Below are 14,934 nucleotides of genomic sequence, written 5' to 3' on the forward strand. Positions count from 1 at the left end.
AAACATAGTGAAAGTAACAACTAAAGAGATGTTCTCTTAATCTCTTTAATTGATTTATATTAATCCAACTTGACTTCTGACGATTAAATTTATGTATTAGTATGAGTTATGTTGTGCATCGACACAATAGAGAACTTGTATAAGTCAATTATTCTTTTAATATGGTTGTAAACTTGTAATAATACAACACCATACAATCTTACTTCAGTTATTATAAGCATATAAGAAAAACGTAGTTTAAATTAGATGAACATATCGTAGTTACACTAATATTGAGATCGATAAACATATCATCATAACCTTGACTTATAAGCCAAATGAGTGGTTTATATTTGTAGTTTTGGAGCATATAAGTGTTGAAAGAAATGTCAAACAAACGAGTCACTTACGCAACGTAGCGTTGCCTTTACGTTGTATTGTTGCTGTTTGTCTCATTTGGAGTGTTGGTGTTACTTCATGTAGGGCATCAGATTCTAAGATGTAGCTTATCACTCTTCAAAGCCAGAGTTATCTAAGAGTTTGAAAATTCTAAGGATTAGACTTGGATATTTTCTGTCCCCTCCCCAAAAAAAAAAAAAAAAAAAAAAAAAGATGTCCATTAATTTTCAGGTGATCTAGTGAACCTTGAAAAATTATGGGATAGGGATAATGGAAAATGGTCAAAAACTCTAAATGGGCCGAGTTTAGCCACAAATCGTGCCCAAAATTAGTAAATTGGGCTGGGCCGACTTTCAAGCCTAATGCAAAAAAGCACAAAATTGTGTACCCAAAAATCAGCGAGTAGAAAGGACTTGTTTATTCGATTAATTTTCGGATCTAACCTTGCCCGATACCATGACAAATTTGGGTGAAAGAGATTAATAGAATGGTTTGATTTTTTTTTGTTTTAGGTAGATATTATTCTCCTAATAATATCAATATGCACAATATTTTCAATACCTTATATCTCTAATAAAAATACACTTATTTTGTTTGAACTCTATTACATGTATAAGTTGTATTAATATATTTTGTCCAATATATATTGTGTCAAAAAAAAAATATATTTTGTCCAAAATAAGTCGAACAAAATAAGATCTTATAATCTAGTATTGAGCCGACCAAATGTGGTGTTGGGAGACTTGGGACCCAAGGAAGTACATTCGAAATGGGTTCTAGTTTATATTAAGAGCCTAACCCAAGAGCCTAAGCTTGTAATGGTACACTAGTACAGTTGCTCATATTGATCTTCATAGTCTGTAGTTCTGTACGTACTTTTGTTTCCTTATTATCGTATATTTGTATGTTATCTTGTTCTTTTCCAAATTATCTTAAGAGGATAAACTAATTAAAGACGTATATTTAGGTCTGATTATAGTTGATTATGATTTATAAAATCCTACAATTAAATTAGTTCCATTATTGTTCGAATTGGACCGGTTTCTTAAGGTCTAATTATTTAAATCAAGATACGGAGTACTTGATCAGTTTGCTACACAAAAACAAATCTATTCATTCTAGTTACAACTTACTAGCAAAAAAATTTCAAGAAATGATCAATCTAGTACAGGAACAAGAAAAAAAAGATAAAAATCAGTCCATTTATCCTACAAAGTACACGTTTATTTGATCATTTAGTTCCTCCTTGGCACACTTCTTCTTCTGCTGCCAAAATGTTTTTCAGAAAACTGTACTGCAACAAGCTCCATCATGAAAGCTAGTTTTGCTAGCCAAAACGGCTTTCCGATTGACAGCATATAGTATCCCCATGCCATCGCTACAACTGTACCACAACCATACCCCATCAGTATGATTTCCCATTCTGATAATAAGCCTGCTTCATCTCTGAAGTCGTCTTCATTACTGTCGTCAAACTCATCATCTTCGGGTTTTAACTGTCCATCTCCTCCTCGGTTTGACAGTGGGAATCCATATAATCCAAGGTTTCCCCTGTAGGAATCCTCTGAAAATGTATTGAAGTTGCTTACATGAGGAATCGGTCCCACCAGCTGGTTGTCTGATACATTGAAGACTCCTAAAGATGTTAAACTTCCAAACTCTTCAGGGATTTTTCCTGTGAACATGTTGTCAGAAAGGTCCATTGAGTTGAGCAACTTTAAGTCGCCTAATGATGCAGGGAGGTTCCCTGTAAGGCGGTTGTGTGAGAGGTTAAGGCCGTGTATTGAGACTAATTGGCCCATACAGTCAGGAATCTCACCACTGAATACGTTGTTTGACAGATCAAAAGTCGCGAGTGTGGTGAACTGATGATCTTCTCGTATCTTCTATCTACACCACCAAATGACAGTACAATGGAGTAATTATATCCATCGCGAAGTGAGTTGCTCACTGGTGCCCCCATGTACTTGGGACTACCACTCCCACTGTACACACTGATATTCATCATTGCTCGAAAACTTCTTATATATGTTGCTGGTATTTTTCCTCTGAAATTGTTACCAGAGAGGTCGAGGATCTGCAGCATGGGAAAAAGGCCGCGTTCTGCTTTTGAGTCTGTTATAGAGCCATTGAGCCTGTTGGAGCTCATGTCTAGGACTTGAATCTGAGGTAGAGTATGCAACCAATACGGAAATTCATCCCTTAACTGGTTGCTTCTAAGATTCACTAACTGTAAGTTTGTGCAGTTGGCCAAAGACCGCGGCACCAACCCCTGCAGCAAGTTGCTGCTCAAGTCTAGAAACTGCAAGCTACTGCACTTGGAAAAAGTTGAAGGTAGAGATCCATGAATGTTATTCGAGCCTAGATTCAACACGACAAGGTCATCACTGATATTTCCCAAACAATGTGTGAATTCACCACCTAAGTTGTTATTAGACAAATCAAGAAGTCTAAGGGAAGTTAATGTGCATATTGAAGGGTCAATTAGGCCCGTGAAGTTGTTATTTGAAGCGGCGAACCAGAAAATGGTGGCGGATGGTAATGGAAGTGGACCGTGTAGCAGATTAGAACTGACATGGATAAACAACAAATTGTTCCAAGGAAGGTTTGCTAGACTTCCTGTCAGAAAATTGTGAGAAAGGTCTAGATATTCTAAGATGTTATTCCCTACTTGGAAAATCCACTGAGGAATTTCACCTCGAATACTGTTTTTGGACAAGTCTAAATCTTGCAAGTAGGTTTGATTCTGTAATATTTCAGGGAATTCAGTTAAATTGCAAGAAGAAAGTGCTAAAACAGATATTTCAGGCCAGGGGAAGGCGGTCAGATCAACACGAGTATCAGTTCCTGTGGTGCTCACTGAGAGCGCGTTATCTGATAAAAGAAGTCCCATAAGGTGTTGGAGCTTAGAAAAGATGTCATACAAGTTAACATTGCCAGTGAATTTGTTAGAACGAAGATCAAGATATTCCAAACTCGAACTAGTAATACTAAGAAGGTACTCACCTAAAACATCTGTGAAGTGGTTGTTGACTAACACGACGACTTCTAGCTTAGGAATGTTCCACACCCAAGTTGGGACGGGTCCATGGAAACCACAGCCTGGTAGTCGCAACACTCTCAGAAGATTGTATTGAGCATGACCGGGTGATGATGGAAGTTTCGAAGATAAATTGACAAAGGAAAGGTCCAAGTACTGCAGGGGACTAGTCCAGTTATATAGCGCGAAATTGGAGTAAACATCATTGTTTACTCCAACATCAAGGTACTCTAAGTACGGTAGGTTGAGAATATCAATAGGAAGTTCCTCTTCTAACTGGCAACTACGTAAGTTTAAGTATGTTAACGAAGATAAGTTAGTGATCGATGGAAATACTATCGAATCAAAGGTAGTGTCACCAAGATCAAGTCGTCTCAACTCTGTTAAATTGCTCATGATTTTCTTGAAGCTTGGCATTCGAAGAGTATTCCATGAAAGATCAAGGGTTCTTAAACGAGAGAGTTGGCCTATTTCGAGAGGGACTTCACCACTAAAAAATGAACCCGAAAGATTAAGGTGTTTCAAGGACAAAAATTGTGCAAATTTAGGTGAAATAAGAGATGATGAAAAGTAATTATAGGCAAGGTTAAGGCTCTTAAGGTGATGGAGATCGAAGAGGGTGTTGTTAGCTTCGATAACACTACTAATGATGCCACCATTGCTAATGTTGAGTGAAATCACACGAAAATTTGTTAAATGACATGTTATTCCTTGCCATTCACAACAATCAGAATTCCTCTGCCAAGACGATGTTACACCCATGCTATCCGAGACAAAGGACTCTTTAAACCGAAGCAATGCATTGTAATTGTCGTTGTGACACATGAAGTGTCATGAGTAAGAGGTATTAGAGAAATCGAACGAGGAAGAAACGAGTACAAAAGTTAAAGCATTGCATAGCAAGAAGAAGTAGAAGCACAACAACAAAGCCATTGTAAGTTGATGTGTCTAGCTAGGAAAGTTGCTAATGACTTGATTAATTGTATGATTATATGGCTAATTAATACTAGAGCGAGTAAGATGGACAAGATATTAGATAAAGCAATGTAAACTTAGGATAAAAATAATGTACATGAAATTCAAAGGAAGGTCTGTATGTAAAGACTGTAGAATCTACATTTTCAATATAATTGAATTAGTTAATAATTAGTTTAAATTAATACTGTATTATGGTTTAAGTGTCAATTCTGAATGCTTAAGTCAATGAGACATTGTATTTTAAGTTATACTAGGCTTATAAAAATTGTATTTTAGCAAAATTTTTATATATGGAGTAAGTAATTAAATTATTAATGATCATGAAACGAATAATGTAACCTTTTTGGATTATGTATCATAAAATTTGATATTATTATAGACTAATAGCAAATGTTAGTGCACTTTTGTTTTAATTATGATTTTAAGTATTTTAATATATACGATGTAAACATATGCTAAAATCACCTAACTTGACATTATATTATTCGTCTGTTATCCACCAAATTTCTTCTTTATCACCATAATTGCCGCTTAATGGTCTTTATTAATAAAAGACGTACAGTCTACCTCAAATATTAAATTTGTTTCATGTTTTTAGATCTAAACCACTTATTAATTATTGACAAACTAAGGTGGTAAACGGGTCGTTTGAGTGTATTGTACACCATACATTTCAATTAGAGTAAAAATCAAGATATATTATTTATAATTAAGTGTTGAAAATATTTATATACATCCGGGTGTAGGATGCACCAGAAATTATTTTTTGCTCATTAAACATTTTTAGTAAAATAAGCAAAAAAAAAAACACCTTGATGTAGCATACACCCGGGTGTATGTGTATATAACAATCATTATGTAAAGTGAGCTTAGATCTAGTTTTTAATTTGCACTAAAGTAGCCAAGTTCAAACCCTTATACTCTAGGAAGAACATACTTAACTCCATGCATGTCGTAAACTACACCTGAAAATTAAGAACACCATATATACTTATTCTTCAAAAATCTTTAGTATCTCCAACCAATATTACAACAATATTTTCTCTTATATTTCGAATTATTTAATTATGATAATTAACATCTTACATACCATTATAGAAGGTTATATATGTTTTAGGCTGGCACTTTGGGATGAGAATTCCCTTACCCTTTTTCCCATTCATAAAGTGTCATTCCTACTAACTCGAATGTGGGATTTGTGAGAGATTTCGCTTCTCTATCCCAATCAAAAGAAATGTTGTAGTAAAGGTCTGTTCACTTCAGCTTAATTTCAGTTCAATTCAGTATAGCTTCAATAAGTTAAGTTCAATTAAGCTTCTAATTTCCTTCTCTCATAAAATATTCATTTCAGCTCAGTTCAGTTCCAATCAATTCAGTTCAATTCAATTCATTAAATATAAACAGACCCTAAATAATTTAAAAGTTCAAAACTTAGAGAAATTCTCTGTCTCTAATAATTTGAATTTTTTTATAACTCTTGATAGAACCCTAAATATTTAAGTATGATAATAAATTATTTTATTGAAACCAACATTGACCCTTATTTAATAATCCAACATCCGCGTGCCACGATATGCAAATACGTACGGTTGGCGTTTAAAGGATGTTCAAAACTTGCAACTACTTCCAATCTTCCATAACTAGTAAATTGGCCAACAAGCATGGGAAACACAGAAGAATAATCTAGAATCACTTGAAGTATTTTACACCGTTTCAAGTATGAACATAAAAAGTTGTCACGAGAATTCACACGCAATCGTCAATTTAAATTAATGTTTACACAATTTTATGTCACAATTGACAAACATAAAACCGCCTGAATAATAAGTTTCCAACACTCAATAATTTCCATCTCCCATAACTCTAGCTGTCACACTTGTGACTTGATCATAAACCAACCATAGAATACACTGTATATACAATTATATCAATTTTATATTATTATAATAATTGAATAAATATCATACAATTTATTACTTGCATTTCAAGCAATTATTATTATATCAAAAAATGAAAAAATATCTTGTGATGGAAAACAACTCACACAATACAAGCCATGCCCTAATAATTAATTGTAACAACTCACCTCCTCTATAAATAAGAGCCATTTCTCTCTTCTAACTTGGTTTAAAACAATCCTCTCAAAAATCTTCACCTTCTATTTTTCCAAAGAGTTATGGCAATGAATTGGGTAGTCAATTATGCTATGCCTCACCTCATAACACAATCCGTTGTGTACCCAAATCACGACCTTAAAGATCGTAAAAAATTAATAGATACTGAGAAACCTTATAATACTAAGAGCGATGGGATAACAGAAGATTTTCAAATGCCTCTTCATTATCCGAGGTATACAAAGGAAGATTACGAGAAGATGGAGGAACGACGTGTAGATATGCTACTAAGGCAATATGGACTTGAGAATCATGTCAAGGGTAGCCTTGATGAGAAGAGGAGCTTTGCTATGGGTACCTTCTTGTGGCCTGATCAACTTTAAATTCAATTTTGATAACTCTATAATTTAGCAAAAATATATACTTCGCATTTGAAATGGGCCTGAATAAATTACTATTAGACTGATGACTCATGTGATGAGTTGTTAGTATTGTTATTATTATTCAAATTTCAAATCCTAATATGATGTTAGTTGTGTGCGGTATTAGTAACTTAATTATAAGTTATAAATCGATCAATTAGTTGTTGTAATTTTACATTTTAATGTGAAATCAAAATCAATACTGCTTGTTTCATATCAAATTATTATTCGGTAATATATTGGTATAGTACTCTTTATAAAACTATAAATTAGATTATTTTGTACTAGGATAGGCTAATTTCCATCGATCGTTTAATTATTGGCAGCAAACAACAAACCAAAAAATGAGAACATAATGAACGGAAAAGTTGACATTTTGCAATTTCAAACTAACTTCGTCAAGTAAATTAGTTTTGAACTCGTAATCTAAACGGTTTAGCAAATGTAATTTTTTTTTTTAGTGACTAGTGGTACTAGTATATTTTACCATTTTAGTGTAATTGGATTTCTTGGCAATATATTTTGCGAAATTTGTCGAGCCTTAATGAATTTTGACGAGCTCAACAATAAAAAAACACATATAAACCATTACGTCGAGGTGAGGTGGTTTGTATTATTACTCTTACTCAAAAGACATAGAGCGAGTAAACTAACACACAGGTCACATACTACAACAACAACAAAAAAGACTGCACAAAAAATACATACTTCCTCCGTTTTTTAGTTGATGTTTCTTTAGTCACATTTGCTTATGCACAATTTTAACCATTCATATCTTTAGCTATCGATAAACAAAAATTATGAAAAGTAGATATTTTGAAAATATATATCATGACGAATCTCACAAGATTCCATATGATTATATTTTTTATTAAGTACAAATTAAAACAGGTCAAAGAAAAGTGTGTAAATAATGTTATTCAAAACGTGTCAACTAAAAAAACGGAGGTAGTATATCGTAATAGAAATCCAATAATAAAAAATTATAAAGATTGCACCAAAAAATTAATTCACATTATTAATTTAATTTATATTTATTCCATGACTTTTTATGTTAAAATTTGTCATGCTTAAAGCTTACAATCTTCATGAACCAAACCTCCATACAAGATTTTGTTATAATCTCTACCGCACTACGAATTGCAAAAAACAGAGTGAAAACAAAATTAATCTACTAGAAAGCTCTTGAAGTTAAATGTATCTTCCATAATGTTCCAAATGTCACACTTTATTTTTAAAAACCATAACCTGCCGTATTATATTATCACACATTGATTACTTCTAATTCACGTACAAAAATATAAGAAAAAATATATTTAAAATATAGAAAATTGATTTTGATGTTGTAACTTATATACTTGGGCTGCAATGGTCGGTTTTATACTGGTCGGCTTTGTTGAACTTAGCTTAGCTTTGCTCTAGTAAGTATTAATAGTCGTATTAATAATGTGCTTACACTTATTCTGTCGTGCTGACACCTGCTCTACATATGATATTCCCTGAAAATAGTATAGTGCACCCGGGTGCACCATGCGCATGGTGCACCCGGAAAGAACATTAGACATATTTTAAAGAACATGGGCAAAAAAAAGAACATGCTAGTGTTAGAAAAAGAACATACTCCCTATGTTTGACAAAAGAATATGTTTGTGTTTGACAAGAACATGACATTACAAAGAACATAAAGTCTTTAAAAAAATAACATGTTATTTTTCATGGTTATTTAGGTGTTGAACGTGTTTAAAGAACATTATATTTGACAAAAAAGAACATGTTCGTGTTTGACAAAGATGTAGGTGATCATTGGGTGGGCTTGGCCAAGGTTAAAAAATCAGCTCACTTCTCGGGTCGGGCCAAATTTTGGGCCGAAGTTATTGTGCCCAAAATTGTCCGGCCATGCGGGCTTTTCGAGTACGTCTAGTAAAAAAAACAACTAAAATGCATAAAACACATTCCCAAACCCGCCCAATGAATTAAATTTAAGGGTTGGGTCCGACCCGATTTTGGGGGCGAAAAAATTCTGCCCAAAACCCGTCCAAAATCGGGTCCCGGGCCGTTCTAACTTTGATCACCTCTAGCCAAAGAACATAAAGTCTTTACAAAAAGGACATGATAATACATTAAAGAACATGTTCTTTTTTCTGGTTACTCGAGTGATTTTTTTTTTTTAATGTACATACATTAAAGAACATATAGTTCAAACTCAAAGAACATAATCATCAAAATTAAAGAACATATTATGCTCATGTTCTTTATAAATATATATAATGTTCTTTTTTTGCCCATGTTCTTTTAAATATACCTTATGTTCTTTTCGGGTGCACCATGCGCATGGTGCACCCGGGTGCACCAATCATACATTAGATATTCCCTGCTTTGCTTAGAAGCTCAAAAAATAGGGTCTTACTCTTTTATGTCGGTGGCCACACAATGTAGCTATCTATTATGGGGTTTACTTTATCAAAGTTATAGAGGTTATCCGTTTAGTGTTATAGGGGTTACTCGGATTACTCGGTTAGTGTCTTGCTCTAGGAGTTATATACTTTATTCTGTTGCAAATAGTTATTCGGTAAGGCCAGTTGCACATAAACTTGTTGTACTTTTGTTTTTTTTTTATGATTAGAGAAATGAAAATTATTTAGAGGGTAGTCCCTTAATTAAAAAATGCATATAATTGAAGGGTTGGGGATTGAGTACTGTAGTATGTACAAAAAAAAACACTAGTAAAACAAAGTGAAATATTAACACGTACTCCATAGTATTTAAAAAAAATAAAATATTGAAAATTTTGAGTGCTATAAAGAATTGTTGATAAAGGAATAGAATACATGTCATATATTATGCTACGTAACAAAAATTCAGATTAACAACCCTTTATTCCTCCTTCTTTCTACATTTCTTTCTCTGTTTCTCATCGCGCTGCTGTTCAGTCATGCTAATTTTAAAACCCCAGGTAATGTTTATTTTTCCTCTTTCTCTTTCTCTCTTACACTTCTTAAGATCTAAATATTCATTTCTTTTTTAATTTTTAAACTTCATTGCAATTTGACTCATTTGAGCCACTTCTTGTTGTGATTCCATTAAAAAAGTTTCCATCTTTTTTAGCTTATTGGCTGTACTCCGTAATTTATTCGTTTCTCTATCAATTATAATTCCACTTTAACTATTTGATTGTACAATTAATTTCTATTTTATATGTAACAAAATTGGAACAAAACTCCTGTACATTTCATTAAAAAATTCATTGTAAATCATGGTAATTTACTTAATTTGATATGATTTAAGTAAAAATATATCATTGTAATGCTAAACCCCAGTTGGAACTCAAGCGAAATGATCATGAACTTCTACATTTACAAGTATGTTTTCTTTGTAGACAATGGAAATTCTGATAATATGAGATTTATTTAGATTAATTTTGCATTATTAGAAAAAAGGGGGGAAAGGGTTGAATTAGAAATCTTATTAATTTATGCAAATACTTTGTAGCATCACTGATGAAAAATCCCTCAAAATGATAAAATTATGGGCTTTTAGTAGGCTTATGGGTTGTTTATACATTCCATGGCAAGCTGGTCAATTGTATACTAATATTAGGTTAGTTAGTATGTTGTGATGTAATAGGCAAATGTATACCGTTATCGAGTTTGTTATTGAGTTGTGTGTTCTTAAATGCCTGGAAAAATCACAAGAGTGGTAGTATGTCGAATTTTGTGGTGTAAGCTGCATTTACAAATTAGTAATAGTCATATATACTATTTTGGGTGTTAAATTAGTTACATTCCCGTAATGTTTTAGGATCAAATTTATCCAAGACGGCCCTAATTAAATTGATGGTTGGAAAAAGTATGACAAAGACACCAATGTTGAAGAATATCAAGCTAGATTGATGGAAATAATTTTAAACGGCAGTTGAGGTTGTAGCTTACACCTTACAGTTGCTAAGTTACATCAAAAGGTGACATGCTAAAATAGTCTTAAAGCACCTTTTCTTTTCTTTGTTTTTGGTAATTCTATTGAGAGCCTGAATCTATGGTTAATATTTTTGAACTGTCCCCTTCCAACCCAAGTGCCTTCATTGTTCTTTACTTGCTTTTTTGGCGAATCAATATTGTATTCTAGGAGAATACTTATGGTCTCATCTAACATGGTAGCTAGGTTCAAATGGTTGACTGCTGATTAGCAAAAGAAGGGACATGGGCATTTCAACAAGGATAACTTAGAGATTATCCTCTCTTGAAGTTCTTTGAATCCTGTTTTCGCGGATAAAGGTATGTACTCTTTAGTCTTTACTGTCCTATACAGCATGAAGTATGCAGCTGGTGTGTATGTTTTATACCCTTTTCCTCAAAACTTTACCTTATATCAGGCCTGCTGGCTTCCAGGACTGCCCAGACTAGGATACATGTGTTTGAAGCAGCAGCATCAGAACTTTGCTGGGATTTGTGCGAGTGTTTCTCTTGGTTTGAAAAGTTATGATGATACTTTGAGGAATGAGAATGGGGTTGTTCTACCAGGAACTATGAGTTTGCAAAGGAGGGGATTCCATCACTTAAACCAGGGAAAGTCATTGCAGTTCCCACTGATACTATTTATAGTTTTGCTTGTGATGCTTGGTAAGCTCTTGTTGTAAGTTGGAAACAGAATTAATGAAATCAAAGGGCGTAAACTCACAATCCCTCTTGCCATTTGTGTTGGTGATGTTTCAGTCCTTTCAGACTTAAAAGCGGTTTGCTGTTACAGATCATCTGCCAGAAACTTTGTTTGACGCTCTCCTTCCTGGCCCCGTGACTTTAGTGCTAAGATGAGGTTCTTGCCTCATTTCTGAGTTTGTCTTTACAATTTGATTTGCTGAAGCTGGGTACATGCTTGCTCTGTATTATTTTATATACACAAGTATTGATACTACTTAGAAGCAGAGAAGCTTGTTGTGGGTTACATGATTTCATCAGATTAAACTGATATATAACGAATAACTGTTAAGTCTTTTTATTTCAGGTGATTTGAGTAATCCTGAGAAGTCACTAAACCCGGGATTAGATAGCATTGGTGATCAAGTGCCTGATACTAATTTCATTAGGATAATTGCTCGAGGTAATGGAAGCACTTTAGCTCTGCTAGTGCAAACTTGATTGGGCATCTTAGCAGTGTCTATGTGAAAGACTTTGAAAACCTCTGGCAGCATTGTGCATGTGTTTGATGGTGGTGACTGGTGAGCTTCCAATGGGTCGTGCAGGATCTACAATTGTGCATTTGACGAGTCCTGGAAAATATAAGATACTTAGGCCTGGCGAGCCGGGTCAGTACTCAGACTAGGAAAATAGAATGCTATTCTCTCCGTCCCTTTGTGACATTTTCATGGTTTGGTTGTTTTTACAGATCGTTGTTCTCTTGTATGTTCTGAATTTTCTGTTAAATGACTTGTGAATTATATTGGCTAGTAGCATTCAACCGGCAGGCAGGCAGAAATTAGGGATGAATTGATGATATACCAATTCACATTTCACAGCAGCATTAAAATTCCCTATTATTGATACTACACATTTTTCGTGTTTATGTATGTACATACAATGTGATCATATTCAATAGGAGTATTAATAATCTCATATGTAATACTCTGTAACACAATTCTTGTGATATTACGACTTATTTTTGTACATAAAATACAACAATGTTGTATACTCCAATGTATTCTTGCGAACTCTAAGCATTGATTTGGCTACATGCCTACACATTGGCCTTTTCTCACTAGCTATTTTCCAAACAAACTCAAATTCAGCCATTCCACGATGTGAACATGCTCAACATGTTCATTCTATATCCAAAATGCTCCAATATGCTCGTCTTTAACATCATTTTCATCCGTATTTTCATTGTTCCTACCTTCATATTTAGCTTCAATCAAGTGATTACAAGTATATATTTCAAAGAAAAAAAAAAGTGATTACAAGTATAGTAAATGACTTAAAATAACAAACATAGAATTAGAAAATAAAAACAGAAGACTTAGACGGACAACTACTGCAACTTTACAATGAACATACTGAAATTGAAATTGTTCTAGGATTCACAATTAGACAAAAACATCCAACTTACAACCCGTAGAATTGGGGAAAAGATAAACCCTAAAATCGACAATGAAATGAACAAAATTACTAAACATTAAACAATAAAGGAAAATTTGGTGGATTGTATGAGAAATACCGAAAGCCATACATCCAAAATCACTACATTGATGCCGAACGAACCCTTACTCGATACCCAAAAAGCACTTTGCTAATCATTCAACAAATACTGATCAATCGAATTGATCTCGAACATTTTCAAGAACTTGCCTAACATCTTTCCCAGAAAAATTCCTATCCTTTTTATCATAAAACACATTATAAACCGTGCTTAAAACTTCCAAAACCCTAGCAAGATCTTGATCATCTTCCAAAGGAGATTTCTGATTGAAAAAATTATAGGGTTTAATTTGAATCAAATTAGCCTTATGTTCACCCCAAACCTCTTCACAATCATCCACATTCAAAACAACCCGTTCGTAAGACAACACAACATCAAGCCCCTTTCGATCCGACTTTGTACCATGCTCCTTAGAAATAACCCTCGTAAAACAAAAGTTATTGTCGAACACGCCCATATTAGCCTCGAGCAACTTACCCACTTCCCTAGCGTAGGACTGTTCCGCCATGGTGTATATCGACAAATCGAACATCGTACTAACTCGCTCGAGAAAATGACACGTGCCCGGCCTTAACTTGACTAACCAATCACCACCCAAGATCTCGAACACGTCATCATCTTTACCCATTTTGTTCTTTTTTCGATCCTTTAGGTTAACCTTCTTGGTGTGAATTAACGTGTTGTCCAAGTCAAGAACTAAGTGAAGCTTCTTGCGTTTAAGTAAGGTTTCGAGATCACGGTCTCGAACACGACGAATGGCGTCGAGGGTGAGGGAGAGTTTAGGATCAATGTAACGGAGTTGTATGGTGGTGGGATTATCGCACTTGTTCTTGGTTTTCTTGCAACATGCGCATGAATTGTTGATGAATGCAAAATGTTGGCATTGGTTGTTGTTTTTCTTGTCGATTGATAATGTTGCTAGTATTTCTTCCATGTTTTTCTTGGAATTTTTTTTGATGAATTTGAGAGGGTGAATTTTAGTTTAATTTGGAAAATGTAATTTTTGGATAGAGGTATATATAGGGTACTATATACTAGCTGAATGAAATAAGTCGATTTGTGTTATTAGCGTTTTGATAAGTTTAATAGTTTGATTGATTTGCTAATTAACATAAATAAAAATATTATTTGTATCCTTTTGATAAACAAAGGTTTTTTTTTTTTTTTTTTTTTTTGAGGAATCGATAAATAAAGATTAGTCTGTGACCATGTTTGATTCACCTTAATTTTGCTGAATTGAAATTATTTTTACTGAACTGAACTTATTTTTACTGAACTGAACTTAATTTTACTGAACTAAAATTATTTTTACTTAATATTTTTTTTTAAGGTGAAGAGAACAGGGCCTATATGTTGTGATAATTACAACATGTAGAATTAACATTTTTTATCTAAAATATATATATATATATATATATATATATATATATTCGGAAATGAGATATTGATAATTCCGTGCTTCAAAAAAAAAAAAAAAAATTGATGATTCCATTTCAATATACTTTTTCGATTTGATTGTGAATATTTGCGGCATTTAAACTTTTACACTAAAGTATATTGCCGGACAATGGTAGACCCAAATTTGTTGTACACCAAACGGCATTAGCTTAGCAAGGTGATGAGTAACGTAGTACATTAATTAGTTTATATTCCTAGAATCCTAGTAGTGGATAAAAGTGACTAAGTGAGTTGTTTGTAATAGAAAAAAATAATAATTTCCAAATGATATATTCAGATTAATCTTGTCAAACCAAGTTTACACATAGTTCTAAAGTTCCAGAGGAACTCTAATTCAATTCAATCTAATCAAAGTAAG

General features: G+C 33.5%; 3 protein-coding genes and 1 pseudogene across 3 annotated transcripts; 2 read left to right on the forward strand and 2 right to left on the reverse strand.

Annotated features, from left to right (window-relative positions):
- Positions 1 to 1,613: 1,613 nt before the first annotated feature.
- On the reverse strand, positions 1,614 to 4,180 carry LOC110706783 (receptor-like protein 12). The gene is made up of 2 exons (XM_021884734.1): positions 2,330 to 4,180; positions 1,614 to 2,264 (listed from the first exon to the last, which is right to left on the reverse strand). Exons 1-2 carry the CDS (start codon positions 4,178 to 4,180, stop codon positions 1,614 to 1,616), a joined length of 2,502 nt encoding a protein of 833 aa, XP_021740426.1.
- A 2,254-nt stretch (positions 4,181 to 6,434) lies between these two features.
- LOC110706970 lies at positions 6,435 to 7,146 on the forward strand. Its single transcript, XM_021884983.1, has one exon. It carries the CDS (start codon positions 6,573 to 6,575, stop codon positions 6,891 to 6,893), a length of 321 nt encoding a protein of 106 aa, XP_021740675.1. The 5' UTR covers positions 6,435 to 6,572; the 3' UTR covers positions 6,894 to 7,146.
- Positions 7,147 to 11,205: 4,059 nt separating this feature from the next.
- On the forward strand, positions 11,206 to 12,680 carry LOC110706784 (annotated as a pseudogene).
- A 128-nt stretch (positions 12,681 to 12,808) lies between these two features.
- LOC110706969 (RNA polymerase II C-terminal domain phosphatase-like 4) lies at positions 12,809 to 14,501 on the reverse strand. The gene has a single exon (XM_021884982.1). It carries the CDS (start codon positions 14,050 to 14,052, stop codon positions 13,231 to 13,233), a length of 822 nt encoding a protein of 273 aa, XP_021740674.1. The 5' UTR covers positions 14,053 to 14,501; the 3' UTR covers positions 12,809 to 13,230.
- Between the last annotated feature and the right edge of the window lie 433 nt (positions 14,502 to 14,934).

This window comes from Chenopodium quinoa, unplaced genomic scaffold (assembly GCF_001683475.1).
Source record: "Chenopodium quinoa cultivar QQ74 unplaced genomic scaffold, ASM168347v1, whole genome shotgun sequence".
Lineage (NCBI taxonomy): Eukaryota > Viridiplantae > Streptophyta > Magnoliopsida > Caryophyllales > Amaranthaceae > Chenopodium > Chenopodium quinoa.